The sequence below is a fragment of the Papio anubis genome, unplaced genomic scaffold (assembly GCF_008728515.1).
Source record: "Papio anubis isolate 15944 unplaced genomic scaffold, Panubis1.0 scaffold123, whole genome shotgun sequence".
Lineage (NCBI taxonomy): Eukaryota > Metazoa > Chordata > Mammalia > Primates > Cercopithecidae > Papio > Papio anubis.
The window spans coordinates 31,015-47,607 of NW_022161170.1; the positions used below are offsets into that span (position 1 = coordinate 31,015).

General features: G+C 41.1%; 1 protein-coding gene across 1 annotated transcript in view; it reads right to left on the reverse strand.

Moving 5' to 3' along the window:
• Window positions 1-16,593, reverse strand: part of LOC116272538 (ubiquitin carboxyl-terminal hydrolase MINDY-2-like) — a 56,607-nt gene that overhangs the window by 26,570 nt on the left and 13,444 nt on the right. The window contains exon 2 of the mRNA XM_031661273.1: window positions 12,743-12,800. Coding sequence (XP_031517133.1) covers window positions 12,743-12,800 — 58 coding nt within the window. The remainder of the gene's footprint in view (window positions 1-12,742; window positions 12,801-16,593) is intronic.

Consider the following 16,593-nt stretch of genomic DNA (forward strand, 5'->3'; position numbering starts at 1 on the left):
GTGGTGGCAGGCACCTGTAATCCCAGCTACTTGGGAGGCTGAGGCAGGAGAATCGTTTGAACCTGGAAGGCAGAGGTTGCAGTGAGCTGAGATCGCGCCACTGTGCTCCAGCCTGGGCAACTGAGTGAGACTCTGTCCCAAAAAAAAAATTTTTTTTTTTTTTGCATTTAAAAAGATGGTATTTTTATATATGAGTTTTTATTTGGTATCACCTTTTAAATATATGTATAACCTTTTGGTATACGTGGCAACTTTTTAATATATGTAGAACCTTCTAAAAATATGGATCACAATTTTAATACTTTTAAATCTATGTATTATCTTTCAAATTATGTATTAACTGTATGTACATACTTTTTTCCTTTGAATTATCTACCTATATAATTTTCTTTTTTTTTTCTTTTTTTTTTTTTTAAGAGATGGGGTTTCGCCATGTTGCAGCATCCCAAAGTGTTGGGATCACAGGCATGAGCCACTGTGCCTGGCCTATCTTTTCTTATTGAACTGTAAAAGCTAAACTGGGCTGGGCATGGTGGCTCATGCCTATAATCCCAGTGCTTTGGGAGGCCAAGGAGGGTGGATTACTTGAGGTTAGGAGTTCAAGACCAGCCTGGCCAATATGGTGAAACCCTGTTTCTACTAAAAATACAAAAATTAGCCAGGCGTGGTGTTGTGCACCTGTAGTCCCAACTACTCAGGAGGCTGAGGCAGGAGAATTGCTTGAACCCAGGAAGTGGAGGTTGCAGTGAGCCAAGATCGCGCCATTGTACTCCAGCCTGGGTGATGGAGCCAGACTCTCTCTCAAAAACAAAAACAAATTTTATTTTTTTAAAATCTTGTCAACTGGTTAATCTGTCTCTACCCTTCCAGACAACTAGTTAACTGATTTTTTGTGAGATCTAGACTTAGTGACGTAACTGAGACTACACATTTTAGAAGACTTTTTTTTTTTTTTTGAGACGGAGTCTTACTCTGTTGCCCAGGCTGGAGTGCAGTGGCGTGATCACAACTTGCTGCAACCTTAACCTCCCTAGGCTCAGGTGATCCTCCCACCTCAGCTTCCTGAGTAGCGGGGACTACAGGCATGCACCACCACACCTGGCTAATCGTTTAAAAAAATAAATAAATAAATAAAGCTAAACTGGATGCAGAAAAATGAGCAAAACTTGGAAAGGCAATGGGAGAAAAAGCATCTTTTGAGGGGAAGAATGAATGGAGAAAACACATATAAGAAAGATCATGTCACATGGACAACTTATAAGAAGATTTAATACAAAAGATTTATATTGTAAAGTAGTGGCAAACACAGTTGAATGAGTAAACTTGAACAGATTTTAGAAAATCCTAAATAATATGCTGATAAGTTTGGCTGACTGTAAAAGATCACACGGATCTTTATACTATATTAAGTAGAGAAGTGAAGGATGAAATTGATGCTTTAGGAAAAGCACACTGATATGTAGGCTAATTTAGAGAACAAAGAATGATACAGTTTGCAGGTAAATCAGGTTGTGAAGTATCAGTATACAGAAACAGAAAAAATTTCAAGGAAAGAATTAATATAACCTTGCTACTAATGGGATATTCTAGATAAACAGAAAACAAGAAACCAAAATTTGACAGCTACTTTAGGCCAAAAAAATGGAAGAGACAGTTTGGCATAAGTTTACTAGCTTATACCAGGTGAACATTTGGAAAAAAGGAAATACAGGCAACTCTGGGAGAAATCAAAATGCTTCAACATTGACCTGTCTTTACAGCGTATTTATATTCAAAAGATAAAATAATTTTTTCAAAGTCAGACAATGCCACCATCTCTATTATTTTCCTTACTTTATACTATGCCAGTCTTACCATCATACTAACAATATCAGATGGCTGAAGTCACAATATACATTCCAGTTTATGTTGAGTTTCATATTCCTGCTCATTTCCTGCCTTCTCCCTCCATCTCTTCCCCTACCTTACTTTATTACTCTTCCTAACACTTCCTGGCTATAGTGTTTCTTTCTCTATGCCAAAGCCCTCCAAAAAGCCATGTCCATGTCTGGCTCTGCTCTCATATTCTAGTAACAGAAATTTCCAGATTGAAATTCACCACTCTTCTAATCTTTGCCAATCAAAATTCCCATTTCCTTGGGGTACTTCAGCTAGGCACTAGGAAAGCAATTATTAGTTTCTCTTACAATCCCTCTACTAGTGTTTGCTTTTTAACTAAAAAACATCTTTTTTCTCCAGAGAAATGGAGCAATCTCAACAGGAGAACATCTAAATAGCTTAGAAAATTAATTTGTTCTGGCACGACTGACCCTGAGTAAAGTTTACTTTTGGTGAGGCAGAGCCTTCAGAATTTATTCGCCTACACCATTCTTGTTCACTTCTCCCCCATATCCCATTAAAATATTACTTTTACACTGTCACTAATAGCTAAGTCCTCTCACCAGTGATTCCCAAACCTCTTTAGCTACACCAGGTCTAGCTATTTCCCCACTAATTTTTCTTTTTCCTTATTAAAGTTATCTATCCTATGTTCTGCTTCCTCAGGGCTTTCCTAGCTAAGAGTTAGATAAATTTAACACACCAAGATGTGTTAACTATTTCTTTTATTACTCTTTCCAAGAAAAATACCATGCTGACATTTTCGTGGTTAAAGTACACTTATGCAGCCACATTAACTACATGTTGACACCTCCAAATAACTAGCTCACAGAACATACTCAGTAAATATTTACTGGATTGCTGGGCGCGGTGGCTCACGCCTATAATCCCAGCACTTTGGGAGGCCAAGGCGGGCAGATCACCTGAGGCCAGGAGTTTGAAACCAGCCTGGCCAAGATGATGAAACCCCATCTCTACTAAAAATACAAAAATTAGCTGGGTGTGGTGGCAGGCGCTTGTAATCCCAGCTACTTGGGAGGCTGAGGTGAGATAATCGCTTGAACCCGGGAGGCGGAGGTTGCAGTGAGCCAAGATTGGGCCGTTGCACTCTAGCCTGGGTGACAAGAGTGAAATTCCATCTCAAAAAAAAGAAAAAAATGTTGCTGGATTAAAAAAGGCAAGAAAAGGGCTGGGTGTGTGACTTATGCCTGTAGTCCCAGCACTTTGAGAGGGCAAGGTGGGTGGATTACAAGGTCAGCAGTTCAAGACCAGCCTGGCCAACATGGTGAAACCTCATCTCTACTAAAAAAAAAAAAAAAATACAAAAATTAGCTGGGTGTGGTGGCGGGCGCCTGTAATCCCAGCTGCTTAGGTGGCTGAGGCAGGAGAACTGCTTGAGCCTGGGAGGCGGAGGTTGCAGTGAGCCAAGATCACACCATTGTACTCCAGCCTGGGCAAAAGAGCAAGACTCAGTTTCAGGAAAAAAAGAAAAGAAAAGAAAAGAAAGAAAAACACAAGTAGAGGAAATTTCAAACACCAAAAACACTTTGGGATGATAGAGGGGTAAGAGGGATATATTTTTGAGTACATGAGCTTTCAGCATTCTTTAAATCATAGAAAGTGCCCAGAGGGAGACAGCACATTAACCCTCTAAACATTGGTTTCCTCATCTGTAAAATAGAGGCATTACAATTTTGTGATGGCTTTATTTTTCCACCAATCTCATCCTTTGTACTATTAGTACTTCTGCACTTATGGCTCTGCTCATTGGTTCTCTGCCACCACAACTGTATTTCTTCATTTGCAGAACTCATGGCAAAAGAGCTCATTTTGTCTCAGAAGGTACGCAGACAAAGTCAAGTAGAGTGCTAGTGATAATGAGCAGGGAAGAGGTTAGGTAAACGGCATCAACTTGTGATAGCACAGAAAGTAGAGCCAGAATGAAGATAAGAGCTATGGAGTGGCAGCACAGTTTAACACTGTCCAGTCGAAATATAATGGAAGCCACAAATTTGAGCTCAATGTAATTTTAAATTTTCTAGTAGCCACATTAATAAAAGTCAAAATAAATAGGTAAAATTAGTTTTTTTTTTTTTTTTTTTTTTAGATAGGGTCTCACTTTGTCACCCAGGCTGGAGTATAGTGGCACAAACATGGTTCATGGCAGCCTTGAACTTCCAGGCTCAAGTGATCCTCCTGCCTCAACCTCCTGAGTAGCAGGGACTACAGGTGAGCTTTATTACACATGGCTAATTTTTAAATTCTTTGTAAAGACAGGGTTTTGCCATGTTGCCCAGGCTGGTCTTGAACTCCTGAGCTCAAGTGATCTGCCTGCCTCAGTCTCCTGAAGTGCTGGGATAAAAGGCATGAACCATCACACCTGGGCAAAATCAATCTTAATAATATATTTTACTTAACCTAGTATATGAAAATTTCAACAATCAATATTTTAAAATTACTGATATTCTTTTTTAACGAAGTCTTTGAAATCCGGTGTATATTTTACATTTACAGAACATCTCAATTCACACTGGCCACATTTCAAGTACTCGAGAGCCGCATGTACCTACCGGCTACTATATTCTTCAGTGCAGGTTTAGGTGATATATGGTAATGACCTAACAAAGAATAGTAAATGAGTCCAATTTGACTCAATCTGCCATCTGAGAACAAGGAAAGGAGGGTGGAGAGTGGATGGATATGGAAGAGCTGGATAGGAAACAGGGTCAGAAATACATGTAACTCATTACTTAAATTATATATAGTTATATATAAATGGCCAGGTGCGGTGGCTAATGCCTATAATCCTAGCACTTTGGGAGGCCAAGGCAGGTGGATCACTTGAAGCCAGGAATTCAAGACGAGCCCAGCCAACACCGGGAAACCCCGTCTCTACTAAAAATACAAAAATTAGCCAGGCATGCTGGCGGGCACCCATAATCCCAGCTACTTGCGAGGCTGAGGCAGGAGAATTGCTTGAACCTGGGAGGCAGAAGTTGCAGTGAGCAAGATCATGCCACTGCACTCCAGCTTGGGCAACAGAGAACCAGTTTCAAAAAACAAAACAAAATAAAACTACATTTAACTTTTTATTATGCCATTTAGGAAACTAAAATAGATTAAGCATCCTATTACAGTAAATTCAAACTTCCTGCCTGGCTCACAAGACTCTCTTGCCACAATCTACTTATCTCTATTTCTTTAACTATACAACATGCAGATTTACCAAGTATAGTCAAATTAGACTCATACACTGTTCCTTCAATATGCCTTACATATTTCCACCTCTAGCTTGAGCTTAAGATAGTTTCCACCTAGCCCTCAAACAACATTTCTTATTCTTTACAACAGCATAGATTCTAACTATCCTTCAAAGCCCAATACAAGTCACATGTTCTCCTTTAAGCCTTTTCTACTCCTTACCCACTTCCCATACCCATTTATACCCAAACTTCTCAAAAGTTTTCTGCCCTTGAGGCTCCACTTCCTTACCTCCCAGACACTCTTCAACTCACCACTCCATTTCCATCTCATCACTGCAGTGACACGGTTTGATGAAGGTCACAATAACCTTCACACTGCCAAGTCATAACGGGAGTATTCTCCAGTATTCAATACTCTTTCTCCTTTCTTCTAATAATCTTCACCTTCTCTGGGCTTCATTATACCACTCTATCCTGGCTTTTCTCCTATCTTACTACCAGCTACTTCTTCACTATTTCTCTGTCCTCTACTTCATTCATTTTAGCAGAGGTGATGTTGCACCTAAAGGAGCAAAAACTGGTTCTTGGTGCAGGAGGGTGGGTGGCAAAAAAAAAAAAAAAAAAAAAAAAAACAAAAAAACTTAAGATAGTATAATGGCTTATAGCCTTCAAATGGCCACAGTACAAAAAAAAACCCATACAATAGACCCACACAAAATGGCTCAAGCCTGTAATGCTAGCACTTTGGGAGGCCGAGGCGGGCGGATCACGAGGTCAGGAGATCGAGACCATCCTGGCTAACATGGTGAAACCCCGTCTCTACTAAAAATACAAAAAATTAGCTGGGCCTGTTGGCAGATGCCTGTAGTCCCAGCTACTCGGGAGGCTGAAGCAGGAGAATGGCATGAACCGGGAGGTGGAGCTTGCAATGAGCTGAGATCCGGCCACTGCACTCCAGCCCGGGCAACAGAGCGAGACTCCATCTCAAGAAAAACAAAACCAAAACCAAAAAATACATACAATATATTTACATTAAAATGTCCTGAAGTGAGCCATTAGGACATAAGTGTCTATAAAGGCTCCTCAGAATGGCAATAATGAAAAGAAAGTTGAAACACTGCTCCACCTAATCTCTACACGCTGGGAAACTTCAGGGGAGATTCCTGGACCCTCTTCTTTTCTCTCTCTATTATCTTATCAACTTCCACAGATTTAAATACCATTTTTATACTGATGACTTCTAAATTCTTATCTCAAATTTCAGTGTTCTCTGGAACTCATAGTCTTCCATTAGCAAATTCCCTAGATATTCAACTTCTCTGAATGTTCCCTTCACCTTACTATCTGAGTATCTGGCTCTGTCTTGATGACAATGCAGTTCTCTTAAGTGATAGTTCTGTTCTCTCTCATACTTCTTTTACCAGTGAGCCTCAAAGTGGAATAGGTACCCACTTGTTGTTGAAAGTAAGAGGGAAGGTATAAAATAATTGCCTAGAGAAATGAGAGAGTGAATGGATTAGAGACCTGTGGTATGATTTTGGGGTGTTACCTTTGAGGTTATTCTCTCTCCTCTTCCTCCCTAAATTCCTCAGTTTTAAAACTCAGATAATTCTACCCATTATCTACCCACCTTGTTGCAGTTATCTACTGACCTCCAGGCCAATACCCTTTATTCTTAGCTCCTTTCTCCAACACAAATCCCATAATTTTTGGTAATTCCAATAAGCATGGGGATGTCTCTTCCAACACCCTGCCTCTCTGTTCCTTGACCTCTTCTCCAACGAAAATATGTTATGCTTCAAACACACACACACACACACACACACACACCCCAGAAAAACCTTTTATTCTACTTTATCTCAGAAACTCATTTCCCATGGTAATACGTTTCATTATTACCAAAAATTCCTCAGCTGTATCAGGAATCGAGACTTACAATCCATTAATCTCATTACATTTTCCTTCCACACACTTACATCATTTCCTCTTTACGCAGCTTAAATTCTATGGCCCGTGATTATAATCACTCTCTATACACACCTTCATACTTTAGACTACTCCCCTCATCCCCCACCGCACAACCCTGGCCCCACCACTGGCAACATGTAGAGCAACATACCCTAGATTCTTTCGTCAACACACTCATCAGGCAAAAATTCAGCTCTGGTTAAATCCTGGCCTCCCATCATTCAGACCTGGACTCGTACAGCTGAACATGACTGAGAAAACAACAGCATCCTGGCTGGTTTCACTAACCCCAAAGGTAACATCCCAAAATCCTACCACAGCTCTCTAATCCATTCACTCTCCCATTTCTCTAGGCAATTATTTTATACCTTCCCTCTTACTTTTAACAACTCCTCCCTCATCCTCACTCCCAACTGATGACTTTGTTTCCTATTTCATTGAGAAAATAGAAGCACTCAAGAGACTAGCTACAACCACATCCACCCACTTACCTGCACCTATTTGTAATACGTTCTGTCTTTCCTCCTATTACCATGGATGAACTATCTAAGGCTAGATTTTCTATTTGTATAAAGTACTTTCTGCAGCTCCTTTTCTCTAGTTTTCTCTTTTATAAAATGGCTTTGAGGTATAATCCACATCCCATACAACCTACCCACTTAAAATGTACAATTCAATTATTTTTTGTAGTATATTCACAGGATTATGAAACTATCATCATGATCTAATTTTATTATTGACTGATTGATTGATTGAGACAGAGTCTCACTGTCGCCCAGGCTGGAGTGCAGTGGTGTTATCTCTGCTCACTACAACCTCTGACTGCTGGGTTCAAGCGATTCTTCTGCCTCAGCCTCGCAAGTAGCTAGGACTACAGGCATGCGCCACCACACCCGGCTAATTCTTTGTATTTTTAGTAGAGATGGGGTTTCGCCACGTTGCCCAGGCTGGTCTTGAACTCCTGAGCTCAAGTGAACCACCCACCTCAACCACCCAAAGTGCTGGGATTACAGGTGTGAGCCACTGTGCCAGTCCCATTTTGGTCCTCCCTAAAAGAAACCCTGTACCCATTAGCAGTCAACCCCCATTTCACCCGATCTCTTTCCCAACCCTAAGCAACCACTAAACTACTTTCTGTCTCTATAAATTTGCCTATTCAAGTTTTTTTTAATTTTCATTTTTTAGAGATAAGGTTCTTGCTCTCTTACCCAGGCTGGAATGCAGTGGTATGGTCATAGCTCATTGCAGTCTCAAACTCCCGGGTTCAAGTGATCATTCCACCTCAGCCTCCCAAGCAGCTGGGACCATAGGCATGTACCACCAGCCTGACTAATGGATGTTTCATATAAAGGGAATCATATACTCTTTTGTGACTTTGCCTCTTTCACTTAAATGTTTTAGGGTTCATCCATGTTATAGCATGTATTCATACTTCATACCTTTTTATGGCTGAATAATATTCCATTGTACAAATTTACATTTGTTTATCTGCTCATCAGTTGATAGACATTTCAGTTGTTTCCATTTTTTGACTACTAGGAATAATGCTGCTTTGAACATATTTTTTTTTTTTTCCCTGAGACAGAGTCTTGCTCTGTTGCCTAGGCTGGAATGCAATGGCATGATCTCAGATCACTGCAACTTCCACCTCTTGAGTTCAAGCGATTCTTCTGTTTTGGCCTCCTGAGTAGCTGGAATTATAGGCACGTGCCACCACGCCTGGCTAATTTTTATGTTCTTAGTAGAGACGGGGTTTTACCACCTTGGCCAGGCTGGTCTCAAACTCTTGACATTGTGATCCACCTGCCTTGGCCTCCCAAAATGCTGGGATTACAGGCGTAAGCCACAGCACCTAGCCCGAACATTTTTATACAAGTTGTACGGACATATGTTTTCACTTCTCTTGGGTAAATACCTAGGAATGATATTTCATGGTCATACGGTAATTCTCTTTAACTTTTTAAATTGCCAAACTGCTTTTCAAAGTGGCTGTATTATTTTACATTTCTACTGGCTAGGTGTGAGGGTTTCCAGTTTTCTCTTGTTTCCAGTCAGGTTTTCATCCCATACTCTCATCAAGGTTACCAATGACCTCCTTATGGCTAAATAGTCAATTTTTAGTCTTCCTCCTGTTTGAGCTATTAGCAGCATTTGATTCAGCTCATCTCTCACTCTTCCTTGAAACATTTCTTCATTAGGATTCTAGGAAATCACAGCCTCCTATTTTTCTTCTACCTGGCTGAGCATGCTGGCTCTTTCTCCTTCCCCATCTTCTAATCACTGGCATATCTTGGACTCAGTCTACTGACCTTTTCTCTTCAATCTACTACATTCCATCCCTTAATGATCTCACCCAATCTAACTACTGTTTATATATGTTGTCTGTAAATACATATTTACAGGCTAGACTTGTACTGTCTAATACAGTAGCCAGTAGCAATATGTGGCTATTAAATTTAATTTACATTATATAAAATTAAAAATTCATTTCCTTGGTCACATTACACACACACACACAAACACATACACACACACACAATTTTGAGATAGGGTCTTGCCCTGTTGCCCAGGGTAGAGTGCAGTGTTGTGATCTTGGCTCACTGCAGCCTCTGAATCCTGGGCTCAAGCAATCCTCCCACCTCAGCTTCCCAAGTAGCTGGGACTACAGGTGCACACCATCACGCCTGGCTAATTTTTGAATTTTTAAGTGGAGATGGGGTCTCACCATGTTGCCCAGGCTGGCCTCAAACTCCTGGGCTCAAGACAGGAGCTACATTTTAAGAGCTTGAGGGCCACATGTGGCTAGTGGCTACTGAACTGGACAGTACAGATACAGAACATTTCTATCATTACAGAAATTTTAATTGTATAGTGCTGATCCAGACCTCTCCTCTGAACTCAAGATATATATATCTCTCTCTCAATAATTGCTTTCCTGATGGCTCCATTTTTTTTTTGAGACGGAGTCTCGCTCTGTCACCCAGGCTGGAGTGCAGTGGCCGGATCTCAGCTCACTGCAAGCTCTGCCTCCCGGGTTTATGCCATTCTCCTGCCTCAGCCTCCCGAGTAGCTGGGACTGCAGGCGCCCGCCACCTCGCTCGGCTACTTTTTTGTATTTTTTAGAGGAGACGGGGTTTCACCGTGTTAGCCAGGATGGTCTCGATCTCCTGACCTCGTGATCCGCCCGCCTCAGCCTCCCAAAGTGCTGGGATTACAGGCTTGAGCCACCGCGCCCAGCCTCCAATTATACTTTCTAAAAAAAGGGTCTTCCTGCCGGGTGCAGTGGCTCATGCCTGTAATCCCAGCACTTTGAGAGGCCAAGGCGGGGGGATCGCTTAAGCCCAGGAGTTCAAGACAAGCCTGGGCAACACAGTGAAATCTGATCTCTACAAAAATAAAACTTGACCAGGCACGGTGGCTCACGCCTGTAATCCCAGCACTTTGGGAGGCCGAGGTGGGCGGATCACCTGAGGTCGGGAGTTCAAGACCAGCCTGATCAACATGGAGAAACCCTGTCTCTACTAAAAACACAAAATTAGCCGGGTGTGGTAGCACATGCCTGTAATCCCAGCTACTCGGGAGGCTGAGGCAGGAGAATCACTTGAACCCAGGAGGTGGAGGCTGTGGTGAGCCGAGATCATGCCATTGCACTCCAGCCTGGGCAACAAGAGTGAAACTCTGTCTCAAAAAAAAAAAATCAAAAATCTAAAAATTAGCTGGGTGTGGCAGCATGTGCATGTAGTCCCAGTTACTAGGCAGGCTCACGTGGGAGGATCACCTGAGCCTAGGGAGGTCGAGATTGCAGCAAGTCATGATCACGCCACTGCACTCCAGCCTGGGCGATAGAGTAAGACTCTGTCTCAAAAGAAAAAAATAAAAAAAGAGTCTTCTAAAATTTGCAGTGTCATTTATATCACTAAGTCTGTATCTCACAAAAAAATGAGTTAACTAGTTGTCTGGAAGGGTACGGACAAATTAACCAGTGGACAAGATATTTCTTTTCTTTTTTTTTTGAGATGGAATCTCACTTTGTCACCCAGGCTGGAGGACAGTGGTGCAATCTCGGCTCACTGCAAGCTACGCCTCCCGGGTTCACATCATTCTCCTGTCTCAGCCTCCCAAGTAGCTGAGACATCAGGTGCCCCCCACCACGCCTGGCTAATTTTTTTGTATTTTTTAGTAAAGACAGGGTTTCACCGTGTTAGCCAGGATGGTCTCAATCTCCTGACCTCGTGATCTGCCCACCATGGCCTCCCAAAGTTCTGGGATTACAGGCGTGAGCTACCGTGCCCGGCCCCAGGTGACAAGATTTTTAAAAAATAAAATTTGTTTTTGTTTTTGAGACGGAGTCTCACTCCATCACCCTGGCTAGAGTGCAGTGGCATGATCTCAGCTCACTGCAACCTCCACCTCTTAAGTTCAAGCAATTCTCCCACCTCATCCTCCCAAATAGTTAGGACTTACAGGTGCATGACACCACACCCGGTTAATTTTTGTAATTTTAGTAGACACAGGGGTTTCACCATGTTGGCCAGGCTGGTTTCGAACTATTGACCTCAAGTGATCCACCTGCCTTGGCCTCCCAAAGTGTTGGCATTACAGGCGTGAGTCACTACACCTGGTCTTAATAAAAATTTAATTACTGAAAAAACTGTAAGAATACGGATTAAGATTTCCTATTTGGTAATAGTATAAATATATAAATTCTTACTTGCCAGATTATAAAAGGCCACAATGTGATGTACAACTGCCTGCTCTCTAAACAAGTTCAACTCAATGTAGCCAGTCTACAAACTATATTACTGGTCTGTTTTGAAATAAGCAGCTTAGGCCGGCCGCGGTGGCTCAGGCCTGTAATCCCAGCACTTTGGGAGGCCGAGGCGGGCGGATCACAAGGTCAGGAGATCGAGACCACGGTGAAACCCCGTCTCTACTAAAAATACAAAAAATTAGCTGGGCGCGGTGGCGGGCGCCTGTAGTCCCAGCTACTTAGGAGGCTGAGGCAGGAGAATGGTGTGAACCCGGGAGGCGGAGCTTCCAGTGAGCCAAGATCGCACCACTGAACTCCAGCCTGGGCGACAGAGTGAGACTGTCTCAAAAAAAAAAAAAAAAAAAAAGAAATAAGCAGCTTAGAGAAGAATGCAATTCAATACATTACTTCCTTCAACAAGAAAATTTTCCTATAAAAAATTTCAGTTGAAATGAACAGTGTGCTTACTAATGTAAATATTTTACATCCTAGGAGAAGATTCTATCTCACTGCAGACTGATAACTAACATTTTGTAGACTGGCATAGGTCCATGAATCACACACTTTCAGTAGCACTGCTCTAAATCACCTCCTTTGTCTTTGATTCAAGTCTACCCAATATTTTTGAACACTTTCCACATGCAATGTCAGCGATTCTGTGCCATCTCCCATTCTACAATTTATTGGGATTAAGATGTATCTTGTTTTCTAGACGTTACCTAGATTCCTTATGTGTATTACAGAATTTCAATGCTGGTCAGAAAGAAGACTATACCATCTAAGAACAGTAACATACTGATAAAAATTTTTAATTAGCAGATTCAAAATTGTAATTTTAAAATAGATTATATAATAGCACTTCAGAAAGGTGAGACTGGGTAATAAACTAGCTTTGAAAACGTTTGTTTTGAAAGAGATATAAAATCCACTTTTCAACACTAACCTAAATATTCCATCAGCTGCTCAGCAGTTATGATTTCCATCATCGGTGGAAGTTTCACCTGAAAAACAAAATATTATTTCTATAAAATTAAATGTTTTAGGTGACTAAAGTGTTTCTTGCAGTCAGAAACACAAATACTTATGTCTATATTATGGATCTACTATACTTATACATTAGCATTCACATATATTAGAATCTTTATAGCCAGTCTTTTTTTTTTTTTTTTTTTTGAGACAGAGTCTCTCTCTGTTGCCCAGCTGGAGTGCAGTGGCGCAATCTTGGCTCACTGCAAGCTCCGCCTCTCGCGTTCACACCATTCTCCTGCCTCAGCCTCTGAGTAGCTGGGAATACAGGTGCCCGCCACCACGCCCGGCTAATTTTTTTGTATTTTTAGTAGAAACGGGGCTCTACGTGTTAGCCAGGATGGTCTCGATCTCCTGACCTCGTAATCCACCCGCCTCAGCCTCCCAAAGTGCTGGGATTACAGGCGTGAGCCACCGAGCCTGGCCTATAACCAGTCTTTACTATATTATTCTATTTATTAGGTTGATACAAAAGTAACTGTGGTTTTTGCTATTAAAAGTAATGCAAAGCTTAAAAACAGGCAAAATTTAACTATATTGTTTAGAGCTGCACACATAGGAGATAAAACTATTAAGAAGTAAAGAAATGGGCTGGGCACAGTGGCTCACGCCTGTAATCCCAACACTCTCAGAGGCGAAGGTGGGCAGATCACTTGAGGTCAGTAGTTAGAGGCCAGCCTGGCCAACATGGTGAAACCTCCCGTCTGGGCAATAAAATAAAAAGAAAAAAAAAAGTAAAGAAATAGGCTGGGTATAGTAGCTCACGCCTGTAATCCCAGCACTTTGGGAGGCTGAGGCAAGCAGATCACTTGAGGTTGAGAGTTCGAGATCAGCCTAGCCAACATGGTGAAACCATCTCTCTACTAAAACTACAAAAATTAGCTGGGCATGGTGGCACATGCTTATAATCCCAGCTACTTGGGAGGCTGAGGCAGGAGAATCACCTGGACCCAGGAGGCGGAGGTTGCAGTGAGCCAAGATTGTGCCACTGCACTCCAGCCTGGGTGACAAGAGTGAAACTCCATCTCAATAAAATATAAATTAGTAAGTAAAGAAAAGGATGCTATTAAAAAAAATCAAGATTATGGTTATCCCTAGTGGTAACGGAAGGAGTTATAGTTGGAAAGGGGCTTTTAAGGGGATTCTGACAAGCTGACAACGCTCTATTCTTTGACCTTCTTGACCTGCAATGGTAGTTCCACTGATGTTTGCTTTATAATAATTTATTAAACTGGACATCTATTTTATGTATGTTTCTATGTGTTACATTTCACAATAAAAAGTTTAAAAGTAAATAGATACATTATAGTGATATTTAAACTAAAAACCCCAGAAAATCCATTAAAATTAATTCAGCTGCAACAACACATTAGTCTAAATTAATTTTTCAAATGCATTGTCAAATGAATGACATAGATATTACAGTCAATGACTGCAAATACTTTAACTGACAGTCACAAGCACACTCCAGGGTATATTTATAGACTAGGAGAAAAAATAAATACTGTAGGATGGACACTCAAAGTAATTACTGTATCAATGATAGAAGAATAGTAACATTGTTAAAAATTCTTCAGCAATTATTTTGTGTTCAACTAAGGAAATCCTTTAAATCAGCGATTCTTCCAACAATTCTCCCAAATGTTGAAAAAGGTCCTCTAGGTGTTTATGTTATCAAATGTAATAATGTCACAATTTTGTTTTAATCAACAAGTAAAATAAGTTTTTAAAAAGACCCCTATAAAACAGAATGGTCTGAAGCCCTCTGTAAGCATAGATGACAGTCAATAGTTATAATTAGTCATCTAGTAGATTTATTATTCAGTAAAAACCAAGAGATGTCTTTGAGGTTTGATCGTCATTTCATTCTAAATTATTTTTATTGTCTGTGACTTTTTTTTTTTGAGACGGAGTCTCGCTCTGTTGCCCAGACTGGGGTGCAGTGGCGCGATCTCAGCTCACTGCAAGCTCCGCCTCCCGGGTTCATGCCATTCTCCTGCCTCAGCCTCCCGAGTAGCTGGGACTACAGGCACCTGCCACCATGCCCGGTGGGTTTTTTTTTGTATTTTTTAGTAGACACGGGGTTTCACCGTGTTAGGCAGGATAGTCTCGATCTCCTGACGTCGTGATCCGCCCGTCTCGGCCTCCCAAAGTGCTGGGATTACAGGCTTGAGCCACCGCGCCTGGCCGTTTGTGACATTTTTAAATAATTTCAGGTCAGGCCCGGTGGCTCACACCTGTAATCCAGGAGGCTGAGGTGGGCAGATCACTTGATGTCAGGAGTACGAGACCAGCCTGGCCAACTTGGTGAAACACCGACTCTACTAAAAAAACACAAAAATTGGCCAGGTGTGGTGGCGCACACCTGTAGTCCCAGTTACTTGGGAGACTGAGGCAGGAGAATTGCTTGAACCCAGGAGGCGGAGGCTTCAGTGAGCAGAGATCGTGCCACTACGCTCCAGCCTGGGTGACACAGTGAGACCCTGTTTCAATTAAAAAAAAAAAAAAAAAATTCAATAGACTATTTTTTTTAAAGCAGTTTTAGGGTTTACAGAAAAACTGGGCAGAAAGTACACAGAGTTCCCATAAATGACATATTTTTAAATTGAAACTCTGGCAAATTACTGTTGACTGTTTGTTTTTCTAAATAAACTTTCTTTTGGAACACATTTGTTAATGTACCGTCTTTGGCTGCTTTTCCACTATAATGCAGAGATGAATCTGTGCAGCAGACTGCAGGGTATGCAAAGCCTAAAATATTAGTATTTACTATCTGATCCTTTACAGGAAAAGTTTGCTGATCTCTGCATTAGATGATTTTTTTTAGAAGCAAATACACAAGTATTTCAACTCACTTATTTACAAGCAGTCAGTAGTATATTCATTTCCTGAATTGTAGCCAGTAAAGTACTTTGGATGTTTATTAAAACTAAAAAGTGCCTACTTCACACTAATACTATGGAGCCATCCACAGATCTTAATTATTTTTTTTTAACCATTTGAGATCTTCCCAAAAGCTTGCTTCTTTTTTTTTTTTTTGCTTTCCTTCACCAGCATCACCTCAAAAGCAAGTGCCAAGGGTTTTGTTAACAACCTGATAAGGCTTTGTTAATAACCTAAAAAGACTTGTAAGTCTTTTTAGATTTTTTCAAAGGAGAAACAAGTTATGAGATAGCTGGCTAAGAATATAGAACTAACAGTTGTGGCAGTCTGTCTGAATCTCTAAATTTTAAGTTTTACAATGAAAAAAAATAACTGGCTGGGTGCGATGTCTCACGTCTATAGTCCCAGCACTTTGGGAGGCTGAAGTGGAAGGATCACTTGAGCCCAGGAGTTTAGACCAGCCTAAGTAATATAGGGAAACCCTGTCCCTACAGAAAAAACCCCAACACAAACAACAAAACTTAGCCAGGTGCGGTGTTGCATGCCTGTAGTTCCAGCTATTTGGGAGGCTGAGGTGGGAACATCACTTGAGCCCAGGAATTCTGAAGCTGCAGTGAGCCACTGTCATGCCACTGCACTCCAGCCTGGGCAACAGAGAGAGACCCTGTATGACCTCTTTTGGTAATTATCTACAACATATTGTTTATAATAAATGAGTACTTTAACAAATACAAAGGTACTTGGAAGACACTTTAAGTAGTTTAAATATTCCTCCTAAAATTTGAGCAAAGTATCTCAACATATATTAAAAAATAGCTCCCAATTAATAGAGACCAAATAAATTTTTATTATCTAGGAAAATGTCCTACCCTATAAATATTACTG